At 46.7% G+C, this 26,585-nt stretch overlaps 2 protein-coding genes across 2 annotated transcripts in view; one reads left to right on the top strand and one right to left on the bottom strand.

The window, feature by feature from the left end:
- The window catches only part of LOC147100462 (isobutyryl-CoA dehydrogenase, mitochondrial-like), a 126,446-nt gene extending 115,335 nt beyond the window's left edge, over positions 1 to 11,111 (top strand). The window contains exon 13 of the transcript XR_015073736.1: positions 10,081 to 11,111. The gene's annotated coding sequence lies outside the window, so the exon portion shown is untranslated. The remainder of the gene's footprint in view (positions 1 to 10,080) is intronic.
- LOC147100461 (pannexin-3-like) overlaps positions 5,536 to 26,585 on the bottom strand; it is a 54,554-nt gene continuing 33,504 nt past the window's right edge. The window contains exons 3-5 of the mRNA XM_085968206.1: positions 13,836 to 14,053; positions 6,572 to 7,263; positions 5,536 to 5,667 (exon numbers count right to left, since the gene is read on the bottom strand). Of these exons, the coding sequence (XP_085824332.1) occupies positions 5,600 to 5,667; positions 6,572 to 7,263; positions 13,836 to 14,053 (978 nt within the window). The 3' untranslated portion in view covers positions 5,536 to 5,599. The remainder of the gene's footprint in view (positions 5,668 to 6,571; positions 7,264 to 13,835; positions 14,054 to 26,585) is intronic.

Raw genomic sequence — 26,585 nt, 5'->3', positions numbered from 1 at the left:
TCCAATCCTCAGGCACCTCCCCCGCATCTAGGGAAGATTGGAAAATTATGGCAAGCCCTTCCACTATCTCCTCCCCCAACTCCCTTAGGAACCTTTCCAAGAAGGTAAGAGCCCATGGGATCCAGGGCAATTTGGCACATTGGATCCAAAATTAGCTTAGTGGCAGGAGGCAGAGAGTGATGGTCGAAGGTTGTTTTTGTAACTGGAAGCCCGTGTCCAGTGGTGTACCGCAGGGATCGGTGCTGGGTCCTTTGCTGTTTGTAGTGTACATTAATGATTTTGTTATAAATATAGGAGGTATGATCAGTAAGTTCGCAGATGACACGAAAATTGGTGGAGTGGTAAATAGCAAGGAGGGAAGCCTCAGGCTACAGGACGATTTAGACGGGATGGTTAGATGGGCAGAACAATGGCAAATGGAATTTAACCCTGAAAAGTGTGAGGTGATGCATTTTGGGAGGACTAACAAGGCAAGGGAATACACAATGAATGGTAGGACCCTAGGAAGGACAAAGGATCAGAGAGACCTTGGTGTGCATGTACATAGATCCCTGAAGGCAGCAGGACAGGTAGATAAGGTGGTTCAAAAGTCATATGGGATACTTGCCTTCATTAGCCGAGGCATAAAATATAAGAGCAGGGAGGTTATGATGGAGCTGTACAAAACGCTAGTTAGGCCACAGCTGGAATACTGTGTGCAGTTCTGGTCGCCACACTATAGGAGGGATGTGATTGCATTGGAGAGGGTGCAGAGGAGATTCACCAGGATGTTACCTGGGCTGGAGTGCTTCAGCTATGAAGAGAGACTGGACAGGCTGGGGTTGCTTTCCTTAGAGCAGAGAAGGCTGAGGGGGGACCTGATTGAGGTGTACAAAAGGGGCATAGATAGAAAGGAACTTTTCCCCTTAGTAGAGGGGTCAATAACCAGGGGGCATAGTTTCAAGGTAAGAGGCAGGAGGTTTAGAGGGGATTTGAGGAAAAACGTTTTCACCCAGAGGGTGGTTGGAATCTGGAACTCACTGCCTGAAAGGGTGGTAGAGGCAGGAACCCTCACAACATTCAAGGAGCATTTAGATGAGCACTTGAAACGCCATAGCATACGAGGCTACGGACCAAGTGCTGGAAAATGGGATTAGAGTAGACAGGGCTTGATGGCCGGTGTGGACACGATGGGTCGAAGGGCCTCTTCCTGTGCTGTATAACTCTATGACTCAAACCTGGGATGCAAGCCATCTGGACCAGGTGACTTATCCACTCTAAGCATACCCAGCTTTTCAAGTACATCCTGTCTTTCAATTTTCACTCCTTCCATTGCTTCTACTGATATTTTGTCAGCATCCAGCTCCTTAGTAAACACCGTTACAAAGTACTCATTGAATATTCTAGCCTTGCCCTGCGCCTCTAAGCATATATCACCTTCTTTGTCTCTAATAGGCCCCACCCGCCTCTTACTACCCGCTTACTGTTTACATGCCTGTAGAAGATTTTTGGGTTCCCTTTTATGTTACCTGCCATTCTACTCTCATTATCTCTTTGCCAATTTTATTTTCATCTTCACTTCCCCTCTCAACTTATTGTATTTGGTCTGGTTCTCCCTTGAAGAATTCACCTGACATGCATCTTACACCCTCTTTTTGTTTCATCATCTTCTCTATCTACCTCTTCATCCAAGGAGCCCTTGTTTTGGTTCCCTTACCCTTCCCTCTTGTTGGAATGTCCCTAGCCTGTAGTTGAAACACCTCCTCCTTAAAGATCACCCATTGTTTCTACAGTTTTTCCTGTCAGACTTTGGTTCCATTTTACCCTGGCTAGATCCTTTCACATCCCATTGAAGTTAGCCCTATTCCAGTTTAGAAGTTCCACTCTAGATTGTTCTTTACTTCTCTCCATTGCTAATCTAAATCTCATGATACGATGATCACTCGTACCCAAGTGTTCTCCCACAGACACTTGGTCGACCTGGCCCACCTCATTTCCCAGCACCAAATCCAGCAATGCCTCCTTCCTAGTTGGGCCAAGAACATACTGGTCAAGGAAATTCTCCTGAACACATTTCAGAAATTCCTCACCCTCCTTTCCTTTTACCCTAGCATTATCCCAATTGATATTTGGGTAATTAAAAGTCCCCCAATTTGCTCCTCTACCTCCCTCTCACTATTTGGAGGCCCCCAATAGCGTGATCATACCCTTTTTGCTCCTCAACTCTAACCAAATGGATTCTTGTAAATCTTTTCTGCACCCTCTCTAAGGCCTTCACATCCTTCCTATAAAGTGCGGTGCCCAGAATTGGACACAGTACTCCAGTTGAGGCCGAACTAGTGTTTTATACAGGTTCATCATAATTTCCAAGATTTTGTATGCTATTCATGAAGCCCAGGATCCTGTAAGCTTTTTTAACCACCTTCTCAACCTGCCCTGCCACCTTCAACGATTTGTGCACATATACCCCCAGGTCTCTCTGTTCATTCACCCCCTTTAGAATTGTATCTTTTCGTTTATATTTCCTCTCTTCATTCTTTCTACCAAAATGTATCACTTTGTACTTTTCTGTGTCAAATTTCATCTGCCACCAGCCTGTCTATGTCCTCCTGAAGTCTATCACTCTCCTCACTGTTCACTATACTTCCAAGTTTTGTGTCATCTGCAAATTTTGAAATTGTGCCCTGTACACCCAAATCCAAGTAATTAATATATATCAAGAAAAGCAGTGGTCCTAGTATCGACCCCTGGGGAACACCACTGTATACCTCCTTCCAGTCCGAAAAACAACCATTCACCACTACTCTCTGTTTCCTGTCACTTAGCCAATTTCGTATCCATACTGCCACTGTCCCTTTTATTCCATGGACTTCAACTTTGCTGGCAAGCCTATTATGTGGCACTTTGTCAAACGTCTTTTGGAAATCCATGTACACCACATCAGCCGCATTGCCCTCATCAACCCTCTCTGTTACCTCATCAAAAAACTCGATCAAGTTGGTTGAACACGATTTGCCTTTAACATCCGTGCTGGCTTTCCTTAATTATTCCACACTTGTCCAAGTGACTGTTAATTTTGTTCCCCACTACCGAGGTTAAACTGACTGGCCTGTAGTTGCTGGGTTTATCTTTATACCCTTTTTTGAACAAGGGTGTAACATTTGCAATTCTCCAGTCCTCTGGCACAACCCATGTTTCTAAGTCCAGTGTCTAGGTAGAGATATTTTTGGCATATTTCTGATCCTTCAAACCTTGCTATGGGTCTTTGATTAGCAATTCAGAGGCCATGGGGTGAGTTTTAACCCCGGGCTTTCAAACTGACAAGATCAGGATGGGGAGGCGTGTTGCATGTGTTTGACAGCACATCAGAAGACATCACTATCCAAGGCAGCGACGACGTGCTGTGGTAGGATCAGCACATGCACAGGAGAGGGGTCAAGGTCGCAGGAGGCACTAGCCACGTAACAGGGTTTACAGACGGAGGCTTAGCTTCCTTGACTTCTCGGAAGAGCAGTGCTTCTGAAGGCTGAGATTGTCACGTCAGGTGGTGACAGACATCTGCAGCCTCCTAGAAGAAGACCTGCTCCCTGATGGACCTGGTGGACACGCATAACCAGTGGCTGTGAAAGTCACCATGGTCTTCAATTTTTTTGTGTCTCGTTCCTTTAAGGCCGCTACCTGAGACATATTGAGTGTCTTGCAGTCTGCTGCACATAAATGCATAAGGCAGGTGACGGATGGATTGTTTGTCAGGGCTGGGATTTGTGTAAACTTCCCCTGTGATGACAATAGCCAGAATGAGTGGGCACTCTGATTTGCCTCTCTGGCTGGATTCCCACAGGTGCAGGGTACCATCGATTGCACACACGTGGTAAATCGAGCGCCACCACAGCAACCAGGAGATTTTATAAACCGCAAGGGATATTCATCCCATCAACGCACAGCTGGTGTGCAACCAAATTTCCTGGGAGCTATCATGATGCATTCATACTGCAATCGTCCAACATTCCAGACCTTTTCGTTCCAGGAAGCAGATTTAAGGGAGACGAGGGTTATCTCCTTCAAACTTGACTCATGACACCTGTGAGGAACCCCACCAATGAGGCGCAGGAGTACTGCAACATGAGCAACATGACCACCAGGTGTATTATTTCGATGAGATCCCCTCTCAATCTTCTAAACTCCAGTGAGTACAAGCCCAAACTATTCAATCTCTCCTCGTAGGTCATTCCCGCCATTCCAGGTATCAGCCTGGTGAATCGCCGCTGCACTCTTTCCATGGCAAGAACATCCTTCCGCAGATGGGGCGACCAAAACTGTACACAATACTCCAGATGCGGTCTCACCAGCACCTTGTACAGCTGTAGTAAGGTATCCCTATTCCTATACTCGAACCCCCTTGATATGAAGGCCAACATACCATTTGCCTTCTTAATCGCCTGTTGCACCTGCATGCTCTCCTTCAGTGACTGGTGCACAAGAACACCCAGGTCCCTCTGCACTTCCCCATCTCCCAATCTATTGCCATTTAGATAATAATCTACCCTCCTGTTTTTACCCCCAAAGTGGATAACCTCGCATTTATCCACATTATAGTGCATCTGCCACGTATCCGCCCATTCCCCCAACCTGTCCAAATCGCACTGTAGCCTCCTGACATCCTCATCAGAGCCCACCCCTCCTCCACTTTTCCATTGGAGTATTTATTCCTCAAGGGAATGTATATTCGTTGAGAATTATGAATTATTTCTTTAAAAGTTTGCCATTGCTTATCTACTGTCATATCTTTTAATCTAATTTCCAAATCTACCTTAGCCAAATTGCCCCTCATGCCTCCGTAATCGGCTTTGTTTAAATTTAAGACCCTAGTTTCGGACTTAACCACATCACTCGCAAACTTAATATGAAATTCTATCATATTATGATCACTCTTCCCCAGAGGATCCTTGACTCATTACACAATACAATATTTAAAATAGCCTGATCTCCCAGTTGGTTTTTCGACATATTGTTCTACAAAACTACCTCAAATGTATTCCATGAACTCGTCCTCCAAGCTACTTTTGCAAATTTGGTTTGCCCAGTCTATCTGAAGATTATTGCGTTACCCTTGTTGCAAGCTCCTCTAATTTCCTGATTTATACTCTGTTCAACACTATGATTACTGTTAGGTGATCTATAAACTACTCCCACCAGTGTTTTCAACCCCACCCTATGGTACAGGGAATATACATACCACTCCCTGTGGTCCAGGTAATATACAGAACCCCACCACATGATACAGGTAATATATACACCCACCCCATGATACAGGTAATATATACACCCACCCTATGGTACAGGTAATATACACCCCAACCCATGGTACAGGTAGTATACACTCACCACCCTATAGTACAGGGAACCCCATGGTCCAGGGAATATACACACGCCTCCCACACTCCGCCTTATAGTATAGGCAATAGATACATCTCGCCCCATAGAGCAGGTAATATGTACAATCCACCCTGTATTGTATTTACACTAAAATAATTCTTCAAGCACATATCCTGTGAATGGGCTTTAATAATTTTATTACAAATACATTTCTGAGTCCTAATGTGTTGTTGCTGTTGTGCTCTCAGCAACTTGAGGAGCTCTGGGGGGTTCCACAGGTCCAGTCTGTAGCCTCCCTTGTTTGAAACCGACCTGGATTATAATCAGAAAGATGGGTTATGAATAAACATCCTATAAATAAAATACACTTTAAGAATTGCCTGTTTGCCTCAGTTGATCGCTTTCTCTGCTGTGGGTTTTAAGCCCTCGCCAGGACTTTGAGGCCATAATCTAGGTGACACTGCAGTGCAGCACTGAGGGAGCTCTGTATTGCTCAAAGAGCTGAGCTTTGGATGAGACATTAAAGTGAGGTCTGGTTTGCCCTCTCAGGTGGATGCATAGATCCCAGGGCACTATTCAACGAGGAGCAGGGAGATCTAGTCTCTTGGGCAACATCCATCACTCAATCGTCACTGTCAAAAACATGTTACCTGGTTGTTTGTCTCATTTGTTGTTTTGGGGATCATGCTGTGTGCAAACTGCTGCATTTGTGAAACAAAAGTGACTGCTCTTCAAAAATAATTAATTGGTTGTAAAGCACTTTGGGGTGTCCTTAGGACTTGATCAGGTGCTGTATAAATGCAAAATCCTGCCTTTGTAATCCTGTTACACACATCACAAAATCTCTCATACATTTAATCAGGACCAATGAAGAGACTCCACCCAAATGTCAGTCTAAGAGATACTGTCAGGCCCTGTAGTACATTCCTATCTTTTTTTCATTTCAGATGTGCAGCTTTCATCTTTTTCTTTTTCTAATCTAGTTAAAAATGAGGAAGTTAGATCAGGTGTTAGAGTGGAGCTGGTCTCCAAGGATGCTGTTTATTCCGCAGAGTTACCGCTGATGATGGAGTAACTGATTATTAGCTCTCCATTTATGGGCAGGTCTGTAATACTCTGTCACTATTATCTGATTTGCCACAATGTTTGTATGAATTTAGGATTTTAGTGTGAAATTGCAAGTAATGGTACTGTAACGTCGCTGGTTGTCACTTACCCTGCTGCCCTTCTCGCTGAGGGCCCAAATACCCCCGATACTGCAGTCCAACAGCCCCATTTTCTGAGCATGCATTGGTACAGCTGCCACCTTCACGTGTGTAGTTTTCCAATCCCACAAGTAGTGTCATCATATCTACCAGGGTGTAGCCCTGCCCCCCTGCACTCACATCCTTCACGATGCACAGGACCGCCAGACGATTGAACGACTGCAGCTGATTAATATTTGCACGCAGGAAATGGAGAATGATGTTGAGGTCATTCAGGGCACAGCCCAGCATCTTCTTACTGACCAGGTCGAATGCAGGAAGCATCTCATATACAGCCAGAAATTGCTTATCCCAGCAACAGAGCTGCAGCAGACTGTAAACAATCATGGGAACTAAGAGCAGGTAAACAGCACCGTTAACCACACTGATCATCTTGAATATATTCACAGAGGTCAGCTTACACTGAATCACAGCTGGGATGTCGGGGTCATTGGCCAGGAGTCCCGATTTAATGGAGCAATTGAATTGATCTTGGGAAAATGCTGGCAAATGGCAATAGATGAGGTAGAGGCAGGCGGCAGCAATAAACACCAGCAGAAGGAGCTGCCTCATGTAGTACATGCAGATGAAGTAATGGGAGCGACTCTTGCAGGCCAGGTAACGCTGTAGGAGTGGAAACTCAAAGAACTTCTCCCTTCGAGCCCTTTCAATGCAATAACAAACAAAGAAGGTGACTAAACAACTGACGCATTTATGAAGCATTTCCTTATACTGTGTCTAATATTACATTGAATGGAGTCAGAAGCTGCACACCCCCTCAGAAACTTCAATATTCCACAAGGAATCACTTCCATTTCCAGGTGTATGATGAGTGCTACGGGACGACAACAACACCGCTATATTAACAGGGAGCCAGGAGTGGAGCCGATAGCGAGCGACAAACTCAACATCGTGGGAATGTCCGATTTCAACAGGGTGGCCTGATTATCATTTTACTTCCGGGTTTCGTGTCTCCACTGTGCGTGAGCAGGCGTGATGAGGATGTACATGACACAATTTCACCTCGACTATTGAAAGGCCCCGTTCACAGATGAAATGAAGGAGGAGGTTTGGGAATTGCAACAATGCTGTTCGAAAGAGAAAAATCGTTGATATGTCTAGAAAAATAGCATAGGCTGCACCGAGGTTCAACGAGTCATCCCTGGATGTTTTGCTTGGTGTTGTAAGGGCTAGGAGGGAGGTCCTGTTTCCCATCAATTGGGGAAAATAAACCTGCTGCCACCACAAAGCATGCATGGCTGGAGGTGGCTCAGGAGGTGAGTAGCAGGAGCGTCACCATGGGGTCCTGGATTCAGTGCTGGAAACGTTTCAATGACCTGACCCGGTCAGGAAAGGTGAGCAAAGTTGCAGATGCACCTACATCCTGCAGTGCACCCACCTCTCACTCTGTCTTGTCAAGCGTACTCCATTCACAGCACTCCTCATACTCCCGTTTACATGCCCATTCTCTCATCCTCACTCCCCTCACGTCCCCCTTCCTCGATCCACCACTGCCAATCACTCCAATCCGCAGGTAATCTGATACCACCTATTTAGTTCTACTGACTGTCAGCACACGTCCTCAAATGGCACCGTTAACATAGAAGATAGGAGCAGGAGTAGGCCATTCGGCCCTCGAGCCTGCTCTGCCATTCAATGAGATCATGGCTGATCATCCAAACTCAGTACCCTGTCCCTGCCTTCTCCCCATATCCCTTGATCCCTTTAGCCTTAAGAAATATATCTAACTCCTTGAATATATTTAATGAATTGGCCTCAACTGCCTTCTGTGGTAGAGAACTCCACAGGTTCACCACTCTCTGGGTGAAGAAATTCCTCCTCATCTCTGTCCTAAATGGCTTACCCCTTATCTTTAGACTGTGACCCCTGGTTCTGGACTCCCCTGCCATCGGGAACATCCTTCCTGTGTCTAGTCCTGTTAGAATTTTATAAGATTCAATGAGATCCCCTCTCATTCTTCTAAACTCTAGCGAATATAAGCCCAATCGACCCAATCTCTCCTCATTTTTCCTTCCTAACTGCATCACTTCGTACTTCTCTGCATTAAGTTTCATCTGCCATGTGTCTGCCCATTTCACCAGTCTGTCTAGGTCCTCCTGAAGTCTGTCACAATCATCCTCTCTGCTTACTACATTTCCAAGCACTTTGTCATCTGCAAGTTTTTGAAATTATGCCCAAGACCAGGTTATTAATATATATCAAAAAGAGCAGTGGTCCTAATACTGATCCCTGGGGGGACACTATTGCATACTTCCCTTCAGTCTGAAAAAGAACTGCTCACCACTACTCTCTGCTTTCTGTCCCTTACCCAAGTTCATAACCACCCTGCCACTGCCCCTTTAATTCTATGGGCTACAATTTTGCTAACAAGTGTATTATGTGGTGCTTTATCAAACGCCTTTTCAACATCCATATAAACAACATCAACCGCACTACCCTCAATAACCCTCTCTGTTATTTCATCAAAGAACTCAATCAAGTTAGTCAAGCACAATTTCCCTTTAACAAATCCATTCTTGCTGTCATTTATTAACCCATATTCTTCTAAGTGACAATTAATTTTGTCCCGGATTATTGTCTCTAAAAGTTTCCCCACCACCGATGTTAGGCTGACTGGCTTGTAGTTGCCAGGTTTATCCCTCCCCTTTTTTGACCAGGTGGGTAACATTTGTAACCCTCCAGTCCTCTGGCACCACTCCCATATCCAAGATTGAAAGATTGTGGCCAAAGCCACCCATTTCCACCCTTTCTTCCCCCAGTAACCTAGGATACATCCCATCTGGACTGGGTGACTTTTCTACTTTGAGCACTGCCAATCATTTAAGTACCTCCTCTTTATCTATTTTTATCCTATTTAATTTCTCTACCCCCCTCCTCCTTTACTGCTACATTGGCAGCATCCTCTTCTTTAGTGATGACAAGTGCAAAGTTCTCATTTAGTATCTCTGTCTCCACAAGAAGATCTCACTTTAGGTCCCTAATTGGCCCCTCCTTTCCTTTGACTACCCTTTTACTATTTATAAGTTTATAAAAGACTTTAGTGTTCCCTTTTATGTTACCTGCTTTTCCATACATTCTCTTTGCCCCTCTTATTTCCTTTTTCAGTTCCCCACTGTACCTTCAGCTTGATTTTCTACCATATTATTAACCTGACATTTATCATAAGCCTCCTTTTTCTGTGCTGTTTTAATCTTAATTGTTTTAGTCATCCAGGGAACTCTAGCTTTGGATGGCCTTCCTTTCCCCCTCATTAGTGGCATATCTACCTCCCTAAGCATTGGAGTTGGCGAGATTGGTAGTGCTTTGGTGACAGAATTAATCACTCAGACCCACATTTCCTACAAGACAAAGTCATCTTGAGGTGACTTCAGCACAGAATCAAATGTGATCACTTTAATCATGTGCATTTCAATATTTGTAATGTTCTATCACCAAATCTTATCCGTCTCCTCTCCTCTAGGGTCATCGCACGATGAGCAGCAGCCCTTGCCCTTTGCTGACGAGGATTCCTCGGAGGAGCTGATTCCTGCAGAGGTGTACTGAACGTACCAAATGAAGTACAAAGACTGTTTAAAATTAATATTGTTTAAAAGTAATATTGTATGTACCCAACAAATGTCAAATCGATTGACACCTACAGAATGTTGGAAAACTGTACCTTTTTGCTATGTAAGCTTTGGCAATATGGTTCTCTGTAAACTTTCATGCCAATAAAGCATTTTAATTGGAATTGGAATTGGAATTGGAATTGGGTGCACCGTCACAGGACATATGTGAACAAGGCACCAGGGCAGATACTTGCACTTCGGTGGATCCTGTTAGGCGGGATGTCACCTGGTGAATCGCACGGCACAAGTAACCACGAGCAGAGAATGGTGACAGGGACAGCTGCCATTGCGAGGATGTCTTCAATGGATAGAGTGTTGTCCTCTTTGGAACTTGAATCACGGCACTCTAATCAGTCCCTGCAGTCCTACACAGTGACCGTGCAAACTTTGAACGGCAACATGTCTACCGGCTTCCACAGGTTAAATGTGGGTCAACAAGGCGTCACTGATCTCCTCCGCAGAGAGGCAGGAGTGATGTGCCGCTGGCCCAGGGGAGGGACGATGGTGATAGGGGAGATGAAAGTGCAAACTCAGGTCAAAGCATTTGCACATCTCACCTGTTGCCCCACCCCTCAGCCAGTACCTGACATGCTGCCTTCCCTCTCCCAGTCTGCCCCTGCACAGGTGGAGCAGTCTTTAGCAGGGCCCTCGCAGGCTCCAACAGCAAAAGGTTGTCAGCTGCGAGCTCCTCAGAAGTCAGAGCAAGGATCAGAACAGCCTGCCTCTTCCTCTGCTGAAGCCACAGGAGTTGTACCATGTAGGAGTGGTAGGTATAGGGAGAGAAAGGCTGTATCGTTCACTGAGGGTAAGCACATGCGTGTCTTTGAACCTTTGTTACCATAAGTATTTTTGGAGCACATTAAATATTTAACTTCTGACAACATTCCCGCGTCCCTTGATTGAATGTCGAATACCCATTCTACTTTTCAGTTGTTTGGTGCTGAATGGGGGAGATATGAATTGACTGACACCAATTGGTGGATAAGAACCAGTGGATGTTTGGTTACAGGACTGCTTGTATGACATTGGTCCAGTGTGAGTGACTAACAGAACCTTCAAGCTATCAGGGCATCCCTGACATCCCCAGCAGTAATGTGATCAGCTGGTCTGGCGTTGGGCATCCCTTCTTCCTCTTCCTCCTCGCCATTGAATCCTCATCAGATGAGTGTTGAGTGGTTTGTTCCTCCTGCACCTCTAGTCTTCGCTGCTGTGCTATGTTGTGCAGAACACAGCAGACCCCGATTACCCTGGAGACCCTTGCTGGTGAATACTGCAGGGCATTTCCAGACCTACCCAGGCATCTGAAGCATAACTTGAGCATGCTTGCTCGATGACACATATGGCTGGAGCTGGAGCTCTCCTGGTTGTCATGGGTGGGGTTCCTCAGAGGTGTCATCAGCCAGGTTTGAAATTACCTGGTCATTATCCCATTGCTGTTTGTGGGATCTTGCTGTGTGCAAAATGGCTGCACGTTTCCTATATTACAACAGTGACTAACTTCAAAAGTACTTAATTGGTTGTAAAGCGCTTTGGGACGTCCTGAGGTCGTGAAAGGCGCTATAGAAATGCAAATCTTTCTTTCTTTTCCTACTTCCGAAGTTCAATCTCACATTCCTCCCTGCCCAACTATAGGGCTCCCAATAGGGAGAATCTTACCGGGACTCTCTACAGACTGAAGGGGCTGAGCATCCAGGAGCACCCAATGGAGCCTGTGAGCATCCAAAGGAGACGGGGCTTTGCAAGTGAGCACCCAAAGGACACGAGCCCGGCCTGTGAGCACACAAAGGTGACGGGGCACGGCCAGTGAGCACCCAAAGGAGAGAGGGCCCTGCCTGTGAGCACCCAAAGGAGATTGTTATTTGCCTGTTCTTTTGTTTACAGCAGTGTCTTGGAGCCTCCGGTCTTCTGGCTGCTGCTGATTGTGCGGTGCCGACCCTGTTCGCAGCCACACTAATGGCCCAGACCCAGGCAGCTGGTCACTCTGCTCTCTCAACAGGTGCAGCCCTTCTTTCTACATCATCAGCATTTCCCAGCACAAGACTGCTTCAGCCGCTCAGTTCATTCTCTGTATCAATGATCACCTCTGTCCCCGTTCACTCACTGGCCTCCCACCTAGCACCTTTCATAAACTGGAGCTCATTGGCTCCTGGTTCAAATCCCTCCACGGCCTCGCCCCTCCCTATCTCTGTAACCTCCTCCAGCCCTACAACCCAATCTGCGCTCCTCCAATTCTGGCCTCTTGCACATGCCCAATTTTAATCGCTACACCATTGGTGGCCATGCCTTCTGTTGCCTAGGCCCTAAGCTCTGGAATTCCCTCCCTAAACCTCTCCACCTCACTACCTCTCGCTTCTCCTTTAAGGCGTTCCTTAAAACCAAGCTTTTGGTCATCTGCCCTAATTTCTCCTTATGTGGCTCGGTGTCAAATTTTTTGTCTTAGAACACTCCTGTGAAGCGCCTTGGGACGTTTTACTACGTTAAAGGCGCTATATAAATACAAGTTGTTGTTGTTGTTGAAGCTCGAGGACATCGCTGCAGGAGTTCCTCAGGGCAGCGTCCTCGGCCCAACTATCTTCAGCTGCTTCATCAATGAGCTTCCCTCCATCATAAGGTCAGAAGTGGGGATGTTTGCTGATGACTGCACAGTGTTCAGTGCCATTCACAACTCCTCAGGTAATGAAGCAGTCCATGCCCGCATGCAGCAAGACCTGGACAACATTCAGGCTTGGGCTGCTAAGTGGCAGGTAACATTCGCGCTACACAAGTGCCAGGTAATGACTGTCTCCAACAAGCGAGAGTCTAACCACCGCCCCTTGACATTCAACGGCATTACCATCGCTGAATCCCCCACCATCAACATCACTAGAAGCACCTGTGCTAATATCTCCTTATGTGGTTCAGTGTCAAATTTTGTCTGATAATTGCTACTGTGAAGCAACTTGGGACATTTTAGTATGTTAAAGGTTCTATATAAATACAAGTTGTTGTTGTATCAGTGATTAGCTCCATTTGTCCTCCATCACCATTCACTCACTATCAGTGATTACCCCCGTCCCCATTCACTCTCTGTATCATTGATCACCTCTGTCCCCATTCACTCTCTGTATCAGTGATCAGCTCTGTCCCCATTCACTCTCTGTATCAGTGATCACCTCTGTCCCCATTCACTCTCTGTATCAGTGATCACCTCTGTCCCCATTCACTCACTGTATCAGTGATCAGCTCTGTCCCCATTCACTCACTGTATCAGTGATCACCTCTGTCCCCATTCACTCTCTGTATCAGTGATCACCTCCGTCCCCATTCACTCTCTGTATCAGTGATCACCCCCGTCCCCATTCACTCACTGTATCAGTGATCAGCTCTGTCCCCATTCGCTCTCGATCAGTGATCACCTCCGTCCCCATTCACTCTCTGTATCAGTGATCACCTCTGCTCCCATTCACTCACTGCATCAGTGATCACCTCCATTTCCTTTCACTCATTGTATCAATGATCAGTACCACTCATCCTCCACCCTCAGTTACTGTCAGTTTTCCATTCCACAGGTTTAAACAGGTGCTTGATTTTGGCCATTTTGCTCCCAGTGAGATGAATGGTTTTCTACCTGTCCAACTCTTCCTGGATTAGACTCTTGGCGTTGGGGCTGTTCTCGTATTTCTTCACTATCAGTTGAGCCACTTTAATCGAGCGATTGTAAGCTTTGTCCAACTCATCAATAATGAAAAGTAGGTCAGCGATGAGGGATGGAGTAACAAATACTTTCCAGATCAAAGCAGGAAGGTACATCGTCATACCGATCACCAGCAGAGAGTAGGGGAACACCTGTAACAGTAAGAGAATCCCAGTTACACCAATTCCCAGCAGAGAGTAGGGAACACCTGCAATTGTAAGAGAATCCCAGTTGCACCGATCTTCAGCAGGAAGTACAGGAATTCTGTGAGGAAAATTCCAAGCATGTGGACAAAGATTAGCAGAGCTGACTTCTAAAGTTTAACCCTGTTAATGGGATATTGAAGGCCCTGTATAACTGTAGTAAGACATCGTTGCTCCTATACTCAAATCCTCTTGCAATAAAGGCCAACATACCATTTGCCTTCCTAACTGCTTGCTGCACCTGCATGTTTGCTTTCAGTGACTGGTGTACAAGGACACCCAGGTCCCTTTGTACATCAGCATTTCCCAATCTATCACCATTTAAATAATACTCTGCCTTTCTGTTTTCCTTTCCGAAGTGGATAACTTCACATTTATCCACATTATACTCCATCTGCCATGTATTTGCCCACTCACTCAACTTGTCTAAATCGCCTTGAAGCCTCTTTGCATCCTCCTCACAACTCACAATCCCACCTAGTTTCGTGACCAGGGTCCTATACAAGTTTAACATAACAAGAATACAATTCAAGGTTATGCAACCTGTCCTCATAATTTAACCCTTTAATCCTGGTATAATTCTGGTGAATCTGCGCTGCACCCTCTCCAAGGCCAATATATCTTTCCTGAGGTGCGGTGCCCAAAACTGAACACGGGTCTGACCAAGGCTCTGTACAACTGAAGCATAATTTCCTCCCCTTTGTATTCCAGCCCCTTTGAGATAAAGGCCAACATCCCATAGCCTTTCTTATTACTTTTTGTATCTGTGCACTAGCTTTTAGTGATTTGTGTACATGGACATCCAATTTTTGCCACTATTTATGTCCCTTTGTAACTTCCTGCTCCCATCCACACAACTTACTGTTCCTCCTATCTTAGCAACTGACAGGTCTGTAGTTTCCTGGTTTCACTATCCCACCCTTCTAAATAATGAATTGACATCTGCAAACTTGGATACACAACTCTATTCCTTCAGTGCAGTACTGAGGGAGTGCTGCACAGAGGTGCCGTCTCTCCGATGAGACGTTAAACCGAGACCCTGTCTGCTCTCTCAGGTGGACATAAAAGATCCCATGGCACTATTTCGAAGAAGAGCAGAGGAGTTATCCCCGGTGTCCTGGCCAGTATTTATCCCTCAATCAACATAACAAAAACAGATTATTTGGTCATTATCACATTGCTGTTTGTGGGAGCTTGCTGTGCACAAATTGGATGCCGTGTTTCCCACATTACAACAGTGACTACATTCCAAAAATGTACTTCATTGGCTGTAAAGCGCTTTTAGACGTCCGGTGGTCGTGAAAGATGCAGTATAAATGCAAGTCTTTCTTTCATCCAAGTTTTTGATATGTATGGTGAAAAGCTGAGGCCCCACAACAGACCCCTGGGGAACACCACATGTCACATCCCACCAATCAGAGTAAGAACCCTTTACTCTCTGTCTCCTATCTCCCAACCAATTACCAACTGAAGTCACAAGGTTACCTCCAATTCTGTGAGCTCTCATTTTTTCTAATAATCTCTTGTGTGGAAGTCCACGTAGACAACCTCCATAGACACTACCCTATCCACCAAGCTAGTGACCTCAAAACATTCAACTAGATTAGTCAGACATGACCTACCCTTCACAAATCCATGCTGACGCTCTTTGTCCAAGCGTTCAGTCACTGTCCATGATAATACATTCCAGTAACTTCCCCACAACTGATGTTAAACTGACAGGTCTGTAGTTTCCTGGTTTCTCTCTCCCTCCCTCCCCTCTTAAATAATGGATTGACATTTGCAATTTTCCAAACCAAAGACACAATTTCTCAATCTAGGGAGATTTGGAAAATTACAACAAACACATCTGCAAGTTCTTCACCATCAGGTCCCGGAGATTTTTCTGTCTTATGTCCCATAATTTTCTCCATTACCATTTAAAAAATAAATTACCATTTAAAAAATTTATCTTCAATAAACTAAGTTTCGCCTCAAGTTATTTTTAGGTTCCCCTTTACCGCTGGTATTTTGTCCTGTTCCTCCACTCTGAAAATGGATACAAAGGGCCCGATTTTGTGGATTTGTGGGAAATGGTCGGATTCCCCGAATGTGGGGTTCTGACCTGAAAAAAAATGGGTCAGCCAGCTGCACGCAATTTTCCCTCAAATGGCCAATTCATTTCCAGCGTGTGGACAGCCTTGTTAATTGTCCATTTCTAGTCAGAAAGCCCCACAGTATGATGTCATCATTCGTGGTGCTTTCAAGGTCCACAGCAAGCTTGGCTTCCAAACGAACCATACAGGATGGCAGAGGAGCCTGCAGCAGCTGTGGCCAGTGCCAGACTCCGAGCTGCCTCTAAATTCGACAAAGCTTCACTGCAGGCATTATTGAATGGGGTTAGGACCCACAGGGAGGTCCTGTTTCCTAGGTCAGGCAGGAAGAGGCCTCCCACTGAGACCAAGGCTGCATGGATGCAGGTGTCAGCAGATGTCAACTCGAATGTGCATGTAACCTTGGCATCACATCTCTAACTCCTTCCTCTACTCCCCCACAGGACTATCCAGAGACCTGTCCCCACTGTGGAGGAGGAAGAGGCTCTGCAGCCAGACTCCTCAGAGGAAGCTCCAACCTCTGAGGACGCAACGTCAGCAGAAGTAAGCGCACCCAGCACCAGCGCAGACACTCACACCTCAGGGGGACCTTCGGGACATAGAGTAGTGTTGTCACCTGGTGTTTCACAGCTCACAAGTGAGCCTCAGCAGATTCTGGAGACAGGGACAGCAGTGGAGAGTCCTCGTTGGAGGGCACAGGACTCTGCCAGCTCAGCTCAGCTGCGCTGCATGTTGACCCTCTGCCTCTGGCTCCATCCGCAAGAGAAGAGGTGATGGATCTCCATGCACAGATGCAGGAGTCTCTGGCAGGTTTTGTCTCCAGGGTCGCTGCGAGCGTGGAGCGAATGGAGGAGTCCATAGCGACCATGAGCAGAGCCTTTGTGGAGTCATTGGCGCATGAACGCATCACCATGGAAAGGTTGGCAACCTCCATGGAGGAGATAACGCGCCAGGGTACGGAAAACATGGTGAGTGCTCATAAGAGAATGACATCTCTTGAGGAGCGTTGGCCATCTAGCGAACAGAGAAACCAGACCTTCATGGAAGTCCTTCTGAGTAGGACTGCCAGTGCAGATACGGGTCCCCATGGACCCCTAAAGCGCAGCAAGGTGCTCTCAAGCCACTTCCAAGCACTGGCCCCTTCTGGTCTGTGCAGCTTCAGGTGAGTGAGCAGCAGCCTGGTGCTCCTGGTGCTCATCCTGCTGTTACTGGTTCTGCTGCTGCCGCCTCTGTTGCTGGAGATCCTCTAATGGCAAGAAGGGAAGGAAAAAAAGGCCTCCCATGCTTCTGGTAGATGCCTCCTCTGAGGAAGCGCTGAGTGAGGGTGGCGAGAGGGGCTTCCCAGGAGATCACATTGGAGAAGTGTGTGAGGCTCCAACCTTCCACAGCTGTGCCTAAGCCTTGAAGAAGTAGCCCCAAGCCTGCAACAACAAGGTCCTTCAACATACAAATGCTCTCCGATTAAATCGCAGCTTTCCCGAATGACCTGCAGCTGACAGCAAGCAAGCCGGCAAGCTTCACGCCAGGTTTCATCAGCGGGGTTCCCCGCAGGCGTGTTTAGTGTGGGGAACCCTTGAAAATCGCAAGGGCCCCTTAAAATGGCATTAAACATGCCAATAATTGGTGATTAGGGTCCCGACGGCCAGTCCCGCCAGCAGCGGGCGGGACTGATTCGGGTCGCAGAGGAACGGCGGTCCGAAAGTTGGACGGGGCGGGGAATCAGGCGGGGGGGGGGCGGTCGTGACCCCCTATTTCTGTGATTTTTGGCCCCCGCCCGCCTGAAAACCCGCCCGACAGCTGGCAGAAAATCGGGGCCAAAGTCTACATTTAACAAGTCTGCCATGTCCTTATTGTCCATTATACAGGGGACGGTGGTATAGTGGTTATGTTACTGGACCAGTAATCTAGAGACGTGAGTTCAAAACCCACCACGGCAGCTGGGGAATTTAAATTCAGTTAGAATATAAGAAATAGGAGGAGTAGGCCATTTGGCCCCTCGAGCCTGCCCCACCATTCAGTAAGATCATGGCTGATCTGATTTGGCCTCAACGCCACTTTCCCGCCCGCTCCCCATAACTATTGACTCCCCTGTAGCTCAAATATATGTCCATCTCTGCTTTGAATATATGCAATGACTCTGCCTCCACAGCTCTCTGGAATAGAGAATTCCAAAGATTCACAACCCTTTGGAAGAAGAAATTCCTCTTTCTCTGTTTTAAATGGGCGATCCCTCATCCTGAAACTGTGCCCCCTAATTCTAGATTCCCCATTCCCCCATGAGGGGAAACATCTACCCTGTCAAGCCCCCTCAGAATCTTATATGTTTCAATAAGATCCCCTCTCATTCTTCTAAACTCAAATGAGTATAGGCTCAACCTTTCTTCATAAGACAACCCCTTCATCTCCGGAATTAACTTAGTGAACCTTCTCTGAACTGCCTCCAATGCAAGTATATCCCTCCCAGACCAAAACTGCATGCAGTACTCCAGGTGTGGTCTCACCAGCGCCCTGTACAGTTGTAGCAAGACTTGCCTACTTTTATACTCCATTCCCCTTGCAATAAAGGCCAACATTCCATTTGCCTTCCTAATTACTTGCTGTAACTGCATGCTAACCTTTTGTGTTTCATGTACAAGGACTCCCCAGATCCCTCTGTACCGCAGCATTATGTAGTCTCTCCATTTAAATAATAATTTGCTCTTTTATTTTTCCTACCAAACTGGATAACCTCACATTTTCCCACATTATACTCCATCTGCCAAAGTTTTGCCCACTCACTTAACCTATCTATATCCCTTTGCAGACTCTGTGTCCTCCTCACAACTTGCTTTCCCACCTATCTTTGTATCATCAGCAAATTTGGCTACAGTACACACAGTCCCTTCATCCAAGTCATTAATATAGATTGTAAATAGTTGAGACCCCAGCACTGATCCCTGTGGCACCCCACTAGTTACAGTTTGCCAACCAGAAAATGACTCATTTATCCCGACTCTTTGTTTTTTGTTAGTTAACCAATTCTCTATCCATGCTAATATATTATCCCCAACCCCATGAGCTCTTACCTTGTGCAGTAACCTTTTGTGTGGCACCTTATTGAATGCCTTCTGGAAATCCAAATACACAACATCTACTGGTTCCCCTTTATCCACCCTGCTCGTTACATCCTCAAAGAACTCTAGTAAAATTGTCAAACACGATTTTCCTTTCATACAATCAAGCAGAGTCAACATGGTTTTATTAGGATTTTCTAAATGTCCTGCTATTACTTCCTTAACAATGGATTCCAGCATTAATTAAATAAATCTGGAATAAAAAGCTAGTATCAGTAATGGTGACCATGAAACTATCGGATTGTCGTAAAAACCCATCTGGTTCACTAATGTCCTTTAGGGAAGGAAATTCTACCTTCCTTACCCAGTCTGGCCTAGATGTGACTCCAGACCCACAGCAATGTGGTTGACTCTTAACTGCCACTTAGTTGTACAAAACCGCTACAAGAAACAATAATAAGAATAAAACCAGACGGACCACCCGGCATCAACTGAGCTTCGGACACGACAGTGGCACACTCAGCCCAGTCGACCCTGCAAAGTCCTCATCTGGGGACTTGTGCCAAAATTGGGAGAGCTTTCCCACAGACTAGTCAAGCCTGACATAGTCATACTAACAGAACCATACCTTTCAGCCAATGTCCCAGAATCCTCCATCACCATCCTTGGGTATGTCCTGTCCCACTGGCAGGAGAGACCCACCAGAGGTGGCGGCACAGTGGTATACAGTCGGGAAGGAGTAGCCCTGGGAGTCCTCAACATTGACTCCGGACCCCATGAAGTCTCATGGCTTCAGGTCAAGCATGGGCATGGAAACTTCCTGCTGATTACCACCTATCGCCCTCCCTCAGCTGATGAATCAGTACTCCTCCATGTTGAACACCACTTGGAAGAAGCACTGAGGGTACAGAATGCAAGGGCACAGAATGTACTCTGAGTGGGGAACTTCAATATTCATGACCAAGAGTGGTTGTAAGCATCACAGAATCACAGAAATCCCACAGTGCAGATAGAGGCCATTTCAGCCCATCGAGCCTGCACCGACACATATCCCACCCAATCCCCGTAACCCCTACACCAACACCAACACATATCCCACCCTACCCCTGTAACCCCACGTATTTAATCCCCCTAACACTAAGGGTCAATTTATCATAGCCAATCAACCTAACCTGTGATGCGCTATCAATTACTCATAAAAGACTGAGAGTTAGAAGAGTAACTAAAGGCTTTTATTAAGAACAGAATGGAGGTCTGCCTCGAGTGGTCGACCGGTCCAGGATACAAAGGGCTGGGGAGCAGTCACCTTTATACTAGGACCTGTGGGAGGAGTCAGCCGAGGCATGTCCAGGCATGTACACAGTGGAATACAAACAGGACAAACAGGAATACAAACAGTGGTTTACCACAACCTGCACATCTTTGGACTGTGGGAGGAAACCGGAGCACCCGGAGAAAACCCACGCAAACACGGGGAGAATGTGCAAACTCCACACAGACAGTCGCCCGAGGCCGGATTCGAACCCGGGTCTCTGGTGCTGTGAGGCAACAGTGCTAACCACTATGCCACTGAGAAAGTTGATCGACATAGCTGCCAGACTGGGCCTGCGGCAGGTGGTAAGAGAACCAACACCTACTTGGCCTTGACCTGTCGCAGATGCGTATGTCCATGACAGCATTGGTAGCAGTGACCACCGCACAGTCCTTGTGGAGACGAAGTCCCGTCTTCACACTGAGGACACCCTTCTGTGAAGGAATAAACCATATCACCTATTCAGAAAAATACACCATTCTATGAAAGAATTCTGGTCTTATTAAAACATGACAAACTGGGTCTGGAAATCTAGAAACCTAACTATGAAAAAGCTGTGGTAGCATTCTGGCTATTGAGATAAGATAAGTTGTTGACACTGAATCAATAACCTTATTGAAACAGAAGGTTAAAGGCTCCCGATAGTCTGAACCTTTGGGAACAAGACAATAGTACACCCTGTATAAGGTGTTCTAATTTACACCTCGTAAAGGAGCACATAAAAGTAACAAACTTCTGCCTCCATAAAAATGATACCAAGTAAAGCGTACCTGCTATTACACCGTTTTTTAATGATAAATTTAGAACACCTAGAGGAGAGACATGGTTCTGTAGTGCTACCAGCTGAGGTGACTGTAAAAACTGCAGGGGTCAGCAGACAAATGACTCGAGATAATTAGCTTACATCAGCAGAAAACCTTAAAGGAAATACCAATGGAAAAGGGTATAAATATTGAACTCCCAAATGGGATAATAGACTCACTTAAAGGGGCAAAGCGATTCTCGGCTTCGGAGCCAGCTCTGTAAGTCTCCAACTCTTTGTACCTCGGGAATCAAAGGTACTGTATTTGATTTTTGTGGATATCCTGAATAAAACTAAGAACTGTAAAACTGTCGCGAAGTTAAGATTTGAGAGTAGGTTCCCTGATAATAGAATTGTAAGCTTTCTTTTTATGGAACTGTTAATGTTGCGATTGACTCACCAACTGTAAATTATATGTCAGTTCTTTAATCTATATATTTTTAGAATTGTCTCACATAATACTTCTGTATCAAACTCACAAACTCAATCTCTGTACACTCTTTGGTGAGGGTTGCAGAATTCTGGGGGAGTTTTCCGGACCCTCGTATCTGGAATGTTACAGTCTAGCTAAACTTATTAAAAGTGCTATCTGGAGGACGGTAACATTTTCAGGTTGTTCCTTTCCTTTAGGGAGAGATAGTCCGGACCTTTAGACCCAATTAAGCGTCTTTAGGATTCGGCTAGCTCAAACTTTAGTTGAAAGTGAACGTCTGAGGAATACGCCTGATCCGGGGTAGCCCTAAAGGGGCTAGAACTAGTAATTATTCCTTCACTTCATCATGTTGTGTGCCACTACCCCCGTGCTAAATGGGATAGATTCAGAACAGATCTAGCAGCTCACAACTGGACATCCATGAGGTGCTGGGGGCCATCAGCAGCAGCAGAATTGTATTCCACCACAATCTGTAACCTCATGGTCCGGCATAGCCCTCACTCTAACACTACCATCAAACCAGGGGACCAACCCTGGTTCAAAGAGGAGTGCAGAAGAGCATGCCAGGAGCAGCACGAGGTGTACCTAAAAATGAGGTGCCAACCTGGGGAAACTACAACACAGGACTACATGCATGCTAAACAGCGGAAGCAGCATGCTATAGACAAAGCTAAGCGATCCCACAATCAACGGATCAGATCAAAGCTCTGCAGTCCTACCACATCCAGTCGTGAATGGTGGTGGACAATTAAACAACTAACGGGAGGAGGAGGCTCCATGAATATCCCCATCCACAATTATGCAAGTGAGTGCAAAAGACAAGGCTGGAGCGTGTGCAACCATGTTCAGCCAGAAGTGCCGAGTGGATGATCCATATCGGCCTCCTCCTGAGGTCCCCACCATTAGAGAAGCCAGTCTTCAGCCAGTCTGATTTATTCCACGTGATATCAAGAAACTGCTAAGCGCACTGGATACAGCAAAAGCAATGGGCCCCAACAACATCCCGGCTGTCGTGCTGAAGACTTGTGCTCTAGAACTAGCCACACCTCTAGCCAAGCTGTTCCAGTACAATTACAACACTGGCATCTACCCGACAATGTGGAAAACTGCCCAGGTATGACCTGTCCACAAAAAGCAGGACAAATCCAATTACTGCCCTATCAGTCTACTCTCAATCATCAGTAAAGTGATGAAAGGTGTTGTCGACAGTGCTATCAAGCAGCACTTACTCACCAATAACCTGCTCACCGATGCTCAGTTTGGGTTCCGCCAGGACCACGCGGCTCCAGACCAAATATGGACAAAAGAGCTGAATTCCAAAGGTGAGGTGAGAGTGAATGCCCTTGATAGCAAGGCAACATTTGACTGAGTGTGGCATCAAGGAGCCCTAGTAAAATTGAAGTCAATGGGAATCAGGGGGAAACTCAGCTGCCTGTGTCCTAGCTCGCACCAAGTCCTGTTGCACCCCTGTGCTCACTGACCTTCATTGGCTCCCAGTTAAGCAACGTCTCGATTTCAAAATTCTCATCCTTGTTTTCAAATCCCTCCATGGCCTTGCCCCTCCCTATCTCTATAATTTCCTCCAGCCCCACAACCCCCTGAGATATCTGCGTTCCTATAATTCTACCCTCTTGAGCATCCCTGATTATAATCGCTCAACCATAGGTGGCTGTGCCTTCTGTTGCCTGGGCCCTAAGCTCTGAAATTCCCTCCCTAAACCTATTCACCTCTCTTTCCTCCTTTAAGACGCTCTTTAAAACCTACCTCTTTGACCAAGCATTTGCCCTAATTTCTCCTTATGTGGCTCGGTGTCAATTGTCTTATAATACTCCTGTGCAGTGCCTTCGGACGTTTTACTACGTTAAAGGCACCAGGCATACCGAAAAATGAGGTATCAACCTGGTGATGCTACAACACAGGACTACTTGCATGCCAAACAACAGAAGCAACATGCGATAGACAGCTAAGCGATCGCACAACCATCGGATCAAATCAAAGCTCTGCAGTCCTGCCACATCCAGTCGTGAGTGGTGGTGGACAATTAAACAGTTAACAGGAGGAGGAGGCTCCAAAAATATCCCCATCCTCAATGATGGTGGAGCCCAGCACGTGAGTGCAAAAGACAAGGCTGAAGCATTTGCAACTATCTTCAGCCAGAAGTGCCGAGTGGATGATCCATCTCGGCCTCCTCCCGAGGTCCCCAGCATCACAGATGCCAGTCTTCAGCCCATTCAATTCACTCCACATGATGTCAAGAAACGGCTGAAGGCACTGGATACTGCAAAGGCTATGGGCCCTGACAACATTCCGGCAATAGTACTGAAGACTTGTGCTCTAGAACTAGCTGCACCCCTAGCCAAGCTGTTCCAGTACAGCTACAACACTGGCATCTACCCAGCAATGTGGAAAATTGCCCAAGTATGTCCTGTCTACAAAAAGCAGGACAAATCCGACCCGGCCAATTACCGTCCCATCAGTCTACTCTCAATCATCAGCAAAGTGATGGAAGGTGTCGTCGACAGTGCTATCAAGCGGCACTTACTCAGCAATAACCTGCTAACTGATGCCCAGTTTGGGTTCCGCCAGGGCCACTCAGCTCCTGACCTCATTACAGCCTTGGTCCAAACATGGACAAAAGAGCTGAACTCAAGAGGTGAGGTGAGAGTGACTGCCCTTGACATCAAGGCAGCATTTGATCGAGTGTGGCATCAAGGAGCCCTAGCAAAACTGAAGTCAATGGGAATCAAGGGGAAAACTCTCCATTGGTTGGAATCATACCTAGCACAAAGGAAGTTGGCTGTGGTTGTTGGAGGTCATTCATCTCAATCACATGACATCACTGCAGGAGTTCCTCAGGGCAGTGTCCTAGGCCCAACCATCTTCAGCTGTTTCATCAATGACCTTCCCTCCATCATAAGGTCAGAAGTGGGGATGTTCGCTGATGATTGCACACTGTTCAGCACCATTCGAGACTCGTCAGATACTGACGCAGTCCGTGTCCATATGCAGCAAGACCTGGACAACATTCAGACTTGGGCTGACAAGTGGCAAGTAACATTCGCACCACACAAGTGCTAGGCAATGACCATCTCCAACAAGCGAGACTCTAACCATCTCCCCTTGACATTCAATGGCATTACCATCGCTGAATCCCCCACTATCAACATCTTGGGGGTCACCATTGATCAGAAACTGAACTGGACCAGCCATATAAATACTGTGGCTGCAAGAGCAGGCCAGAGGCTGGGAATTCTGCAGCGAGTGTCTCACCTCCTGACTCCCCAAAGCCTTTCCACCATCTTCAAGGCACAAGTCAGGAGTGTGATGGAATACTCTCCACTTGCCTGGATGAGTGCAGCTCCACAACACTCAAGAAGCTCGACACCATTCAGGATAAAGCAGCCCGCTTGATTGGCACTCCATCCACCACCTTCAACATTCACTCCCTCCACCACCGGCGCACTGTGGCTGCAGTGTGTACCATCTACAAGATGCACTGCAGCAACTCGCCAAAGCTCCTTCAACAGCACCTTCCAAACCCGCGACCGCTACCACTTAGAAGGACAAGGGCAGCAGACGCATGGGAACATTACCACTGACAAGTTCCCCTCCAAGCCACACACCATCCTGACTTGGACCTGTATCGCCGTTCCTTCACTGTCGCTGGGCCAAAATCCTGGAACTCCCTTCCTAACAGCATTGTGGGTGTATCTACACCATATGGACTGCAGCGGTTCAAGAAGGTGGCTCACCACCATCTTCTCAAGGGCAATTAGGGATGGGCACTAAATGCAGGCCTAGCCAGCGACGCCCACCTCCAATCAATGAATTTTTTAAAAGTTGTTGTTGTTGTTAGGTTGTGGTTGTTGGAGGTCAATCATCTCAGCTCGAGGACATCGCTGCAGGAGTTCCTCAGGGAAGTGTCCTCGACCCAACCATCTTTAGCTGCTTCATCAATGACCTTCTCTCCATCATAAGGTCAGAAGTGGGGATGTTCGCTGATGATTACTCAGTGTTCAGTTCCATTCGCAACTCCTCAGATAATGCAGCCTGCTTGATTGGCACCCCATCCACCACCTTAAACATTCACTTCCTCCACCACCGGCGTACCTTGTCTGCAGTGTGTACCATCTACAAGATGCAGCGCAGCAACTCGCCAAGGCTTCTTCGGCAGCACCTCCCAAACCCGCGACTTCTACCACCTAGAAGAACAAAGGCAACAGGCACATGGGAACACCACCACCTCGAAGTTCCCCTCCAAGTCACACACCATCCTGACTTGGAAATATATCGCCGTTCCTTCATCGTCGCAGGGTCAAAATCTTGGAACTCCCTCCCTAACAGCACTGTGGGAGTACCTTCACCACACGGACTGCAGCAGTTCAAGAAGGTGGCTCACCACCACCTTCTCAATGGCAATTAGGGATGGGCAATAAATGCTGGCCTTGCCTCATCCCCCCCTTATGACTCTGTTTCTCTTAATATTAATAGAGGGCTAAATTTAATAGCTCCCAAAAACAGGCGCTGGAAACGTGATGCATGATTAACCTGTGCCTGATGCAGGCAGTATGCAAACTTCGTTCTGCCTGATAGTTTATATGATTGCAGTGTTGAGGTAGCACTAAACACACTGTTCAGCGGATGAACACCTCAGCAGGGGGCCGAAGTTCGTGCAAGGCTAATACCACTTAAATCTAGCCTGCACAACTTAAAGCCAGCCTGCTCCTCTGAAAGATCAGCTGTGGCTCAGTTGGTAGCACTCCTTGCCTCTGAGTCAGAAGTTTGTGG

The sequence above is a fragment of the Somniosus microcephalus genome, chromosome 26 (genome assembly GCF_052327205.1).
Source record: "Somniosus microcephalus isolate GS21.2 chromosome 26, FLI_Smic_1.0, whole genome shotgun sequence".
In the NCBI taxonomy this organism is placed as follows: Eukaryota; Metazoa; Chordata; class Chondrichthyes; order Squaliformes; family Somniosidae; genus Somniosus; species Somniosus microcephalus.
Note: the sequence above shows the minus strand (reverse complement) of the source record. Positions and strands in the feature narration are given on the sequence as shown.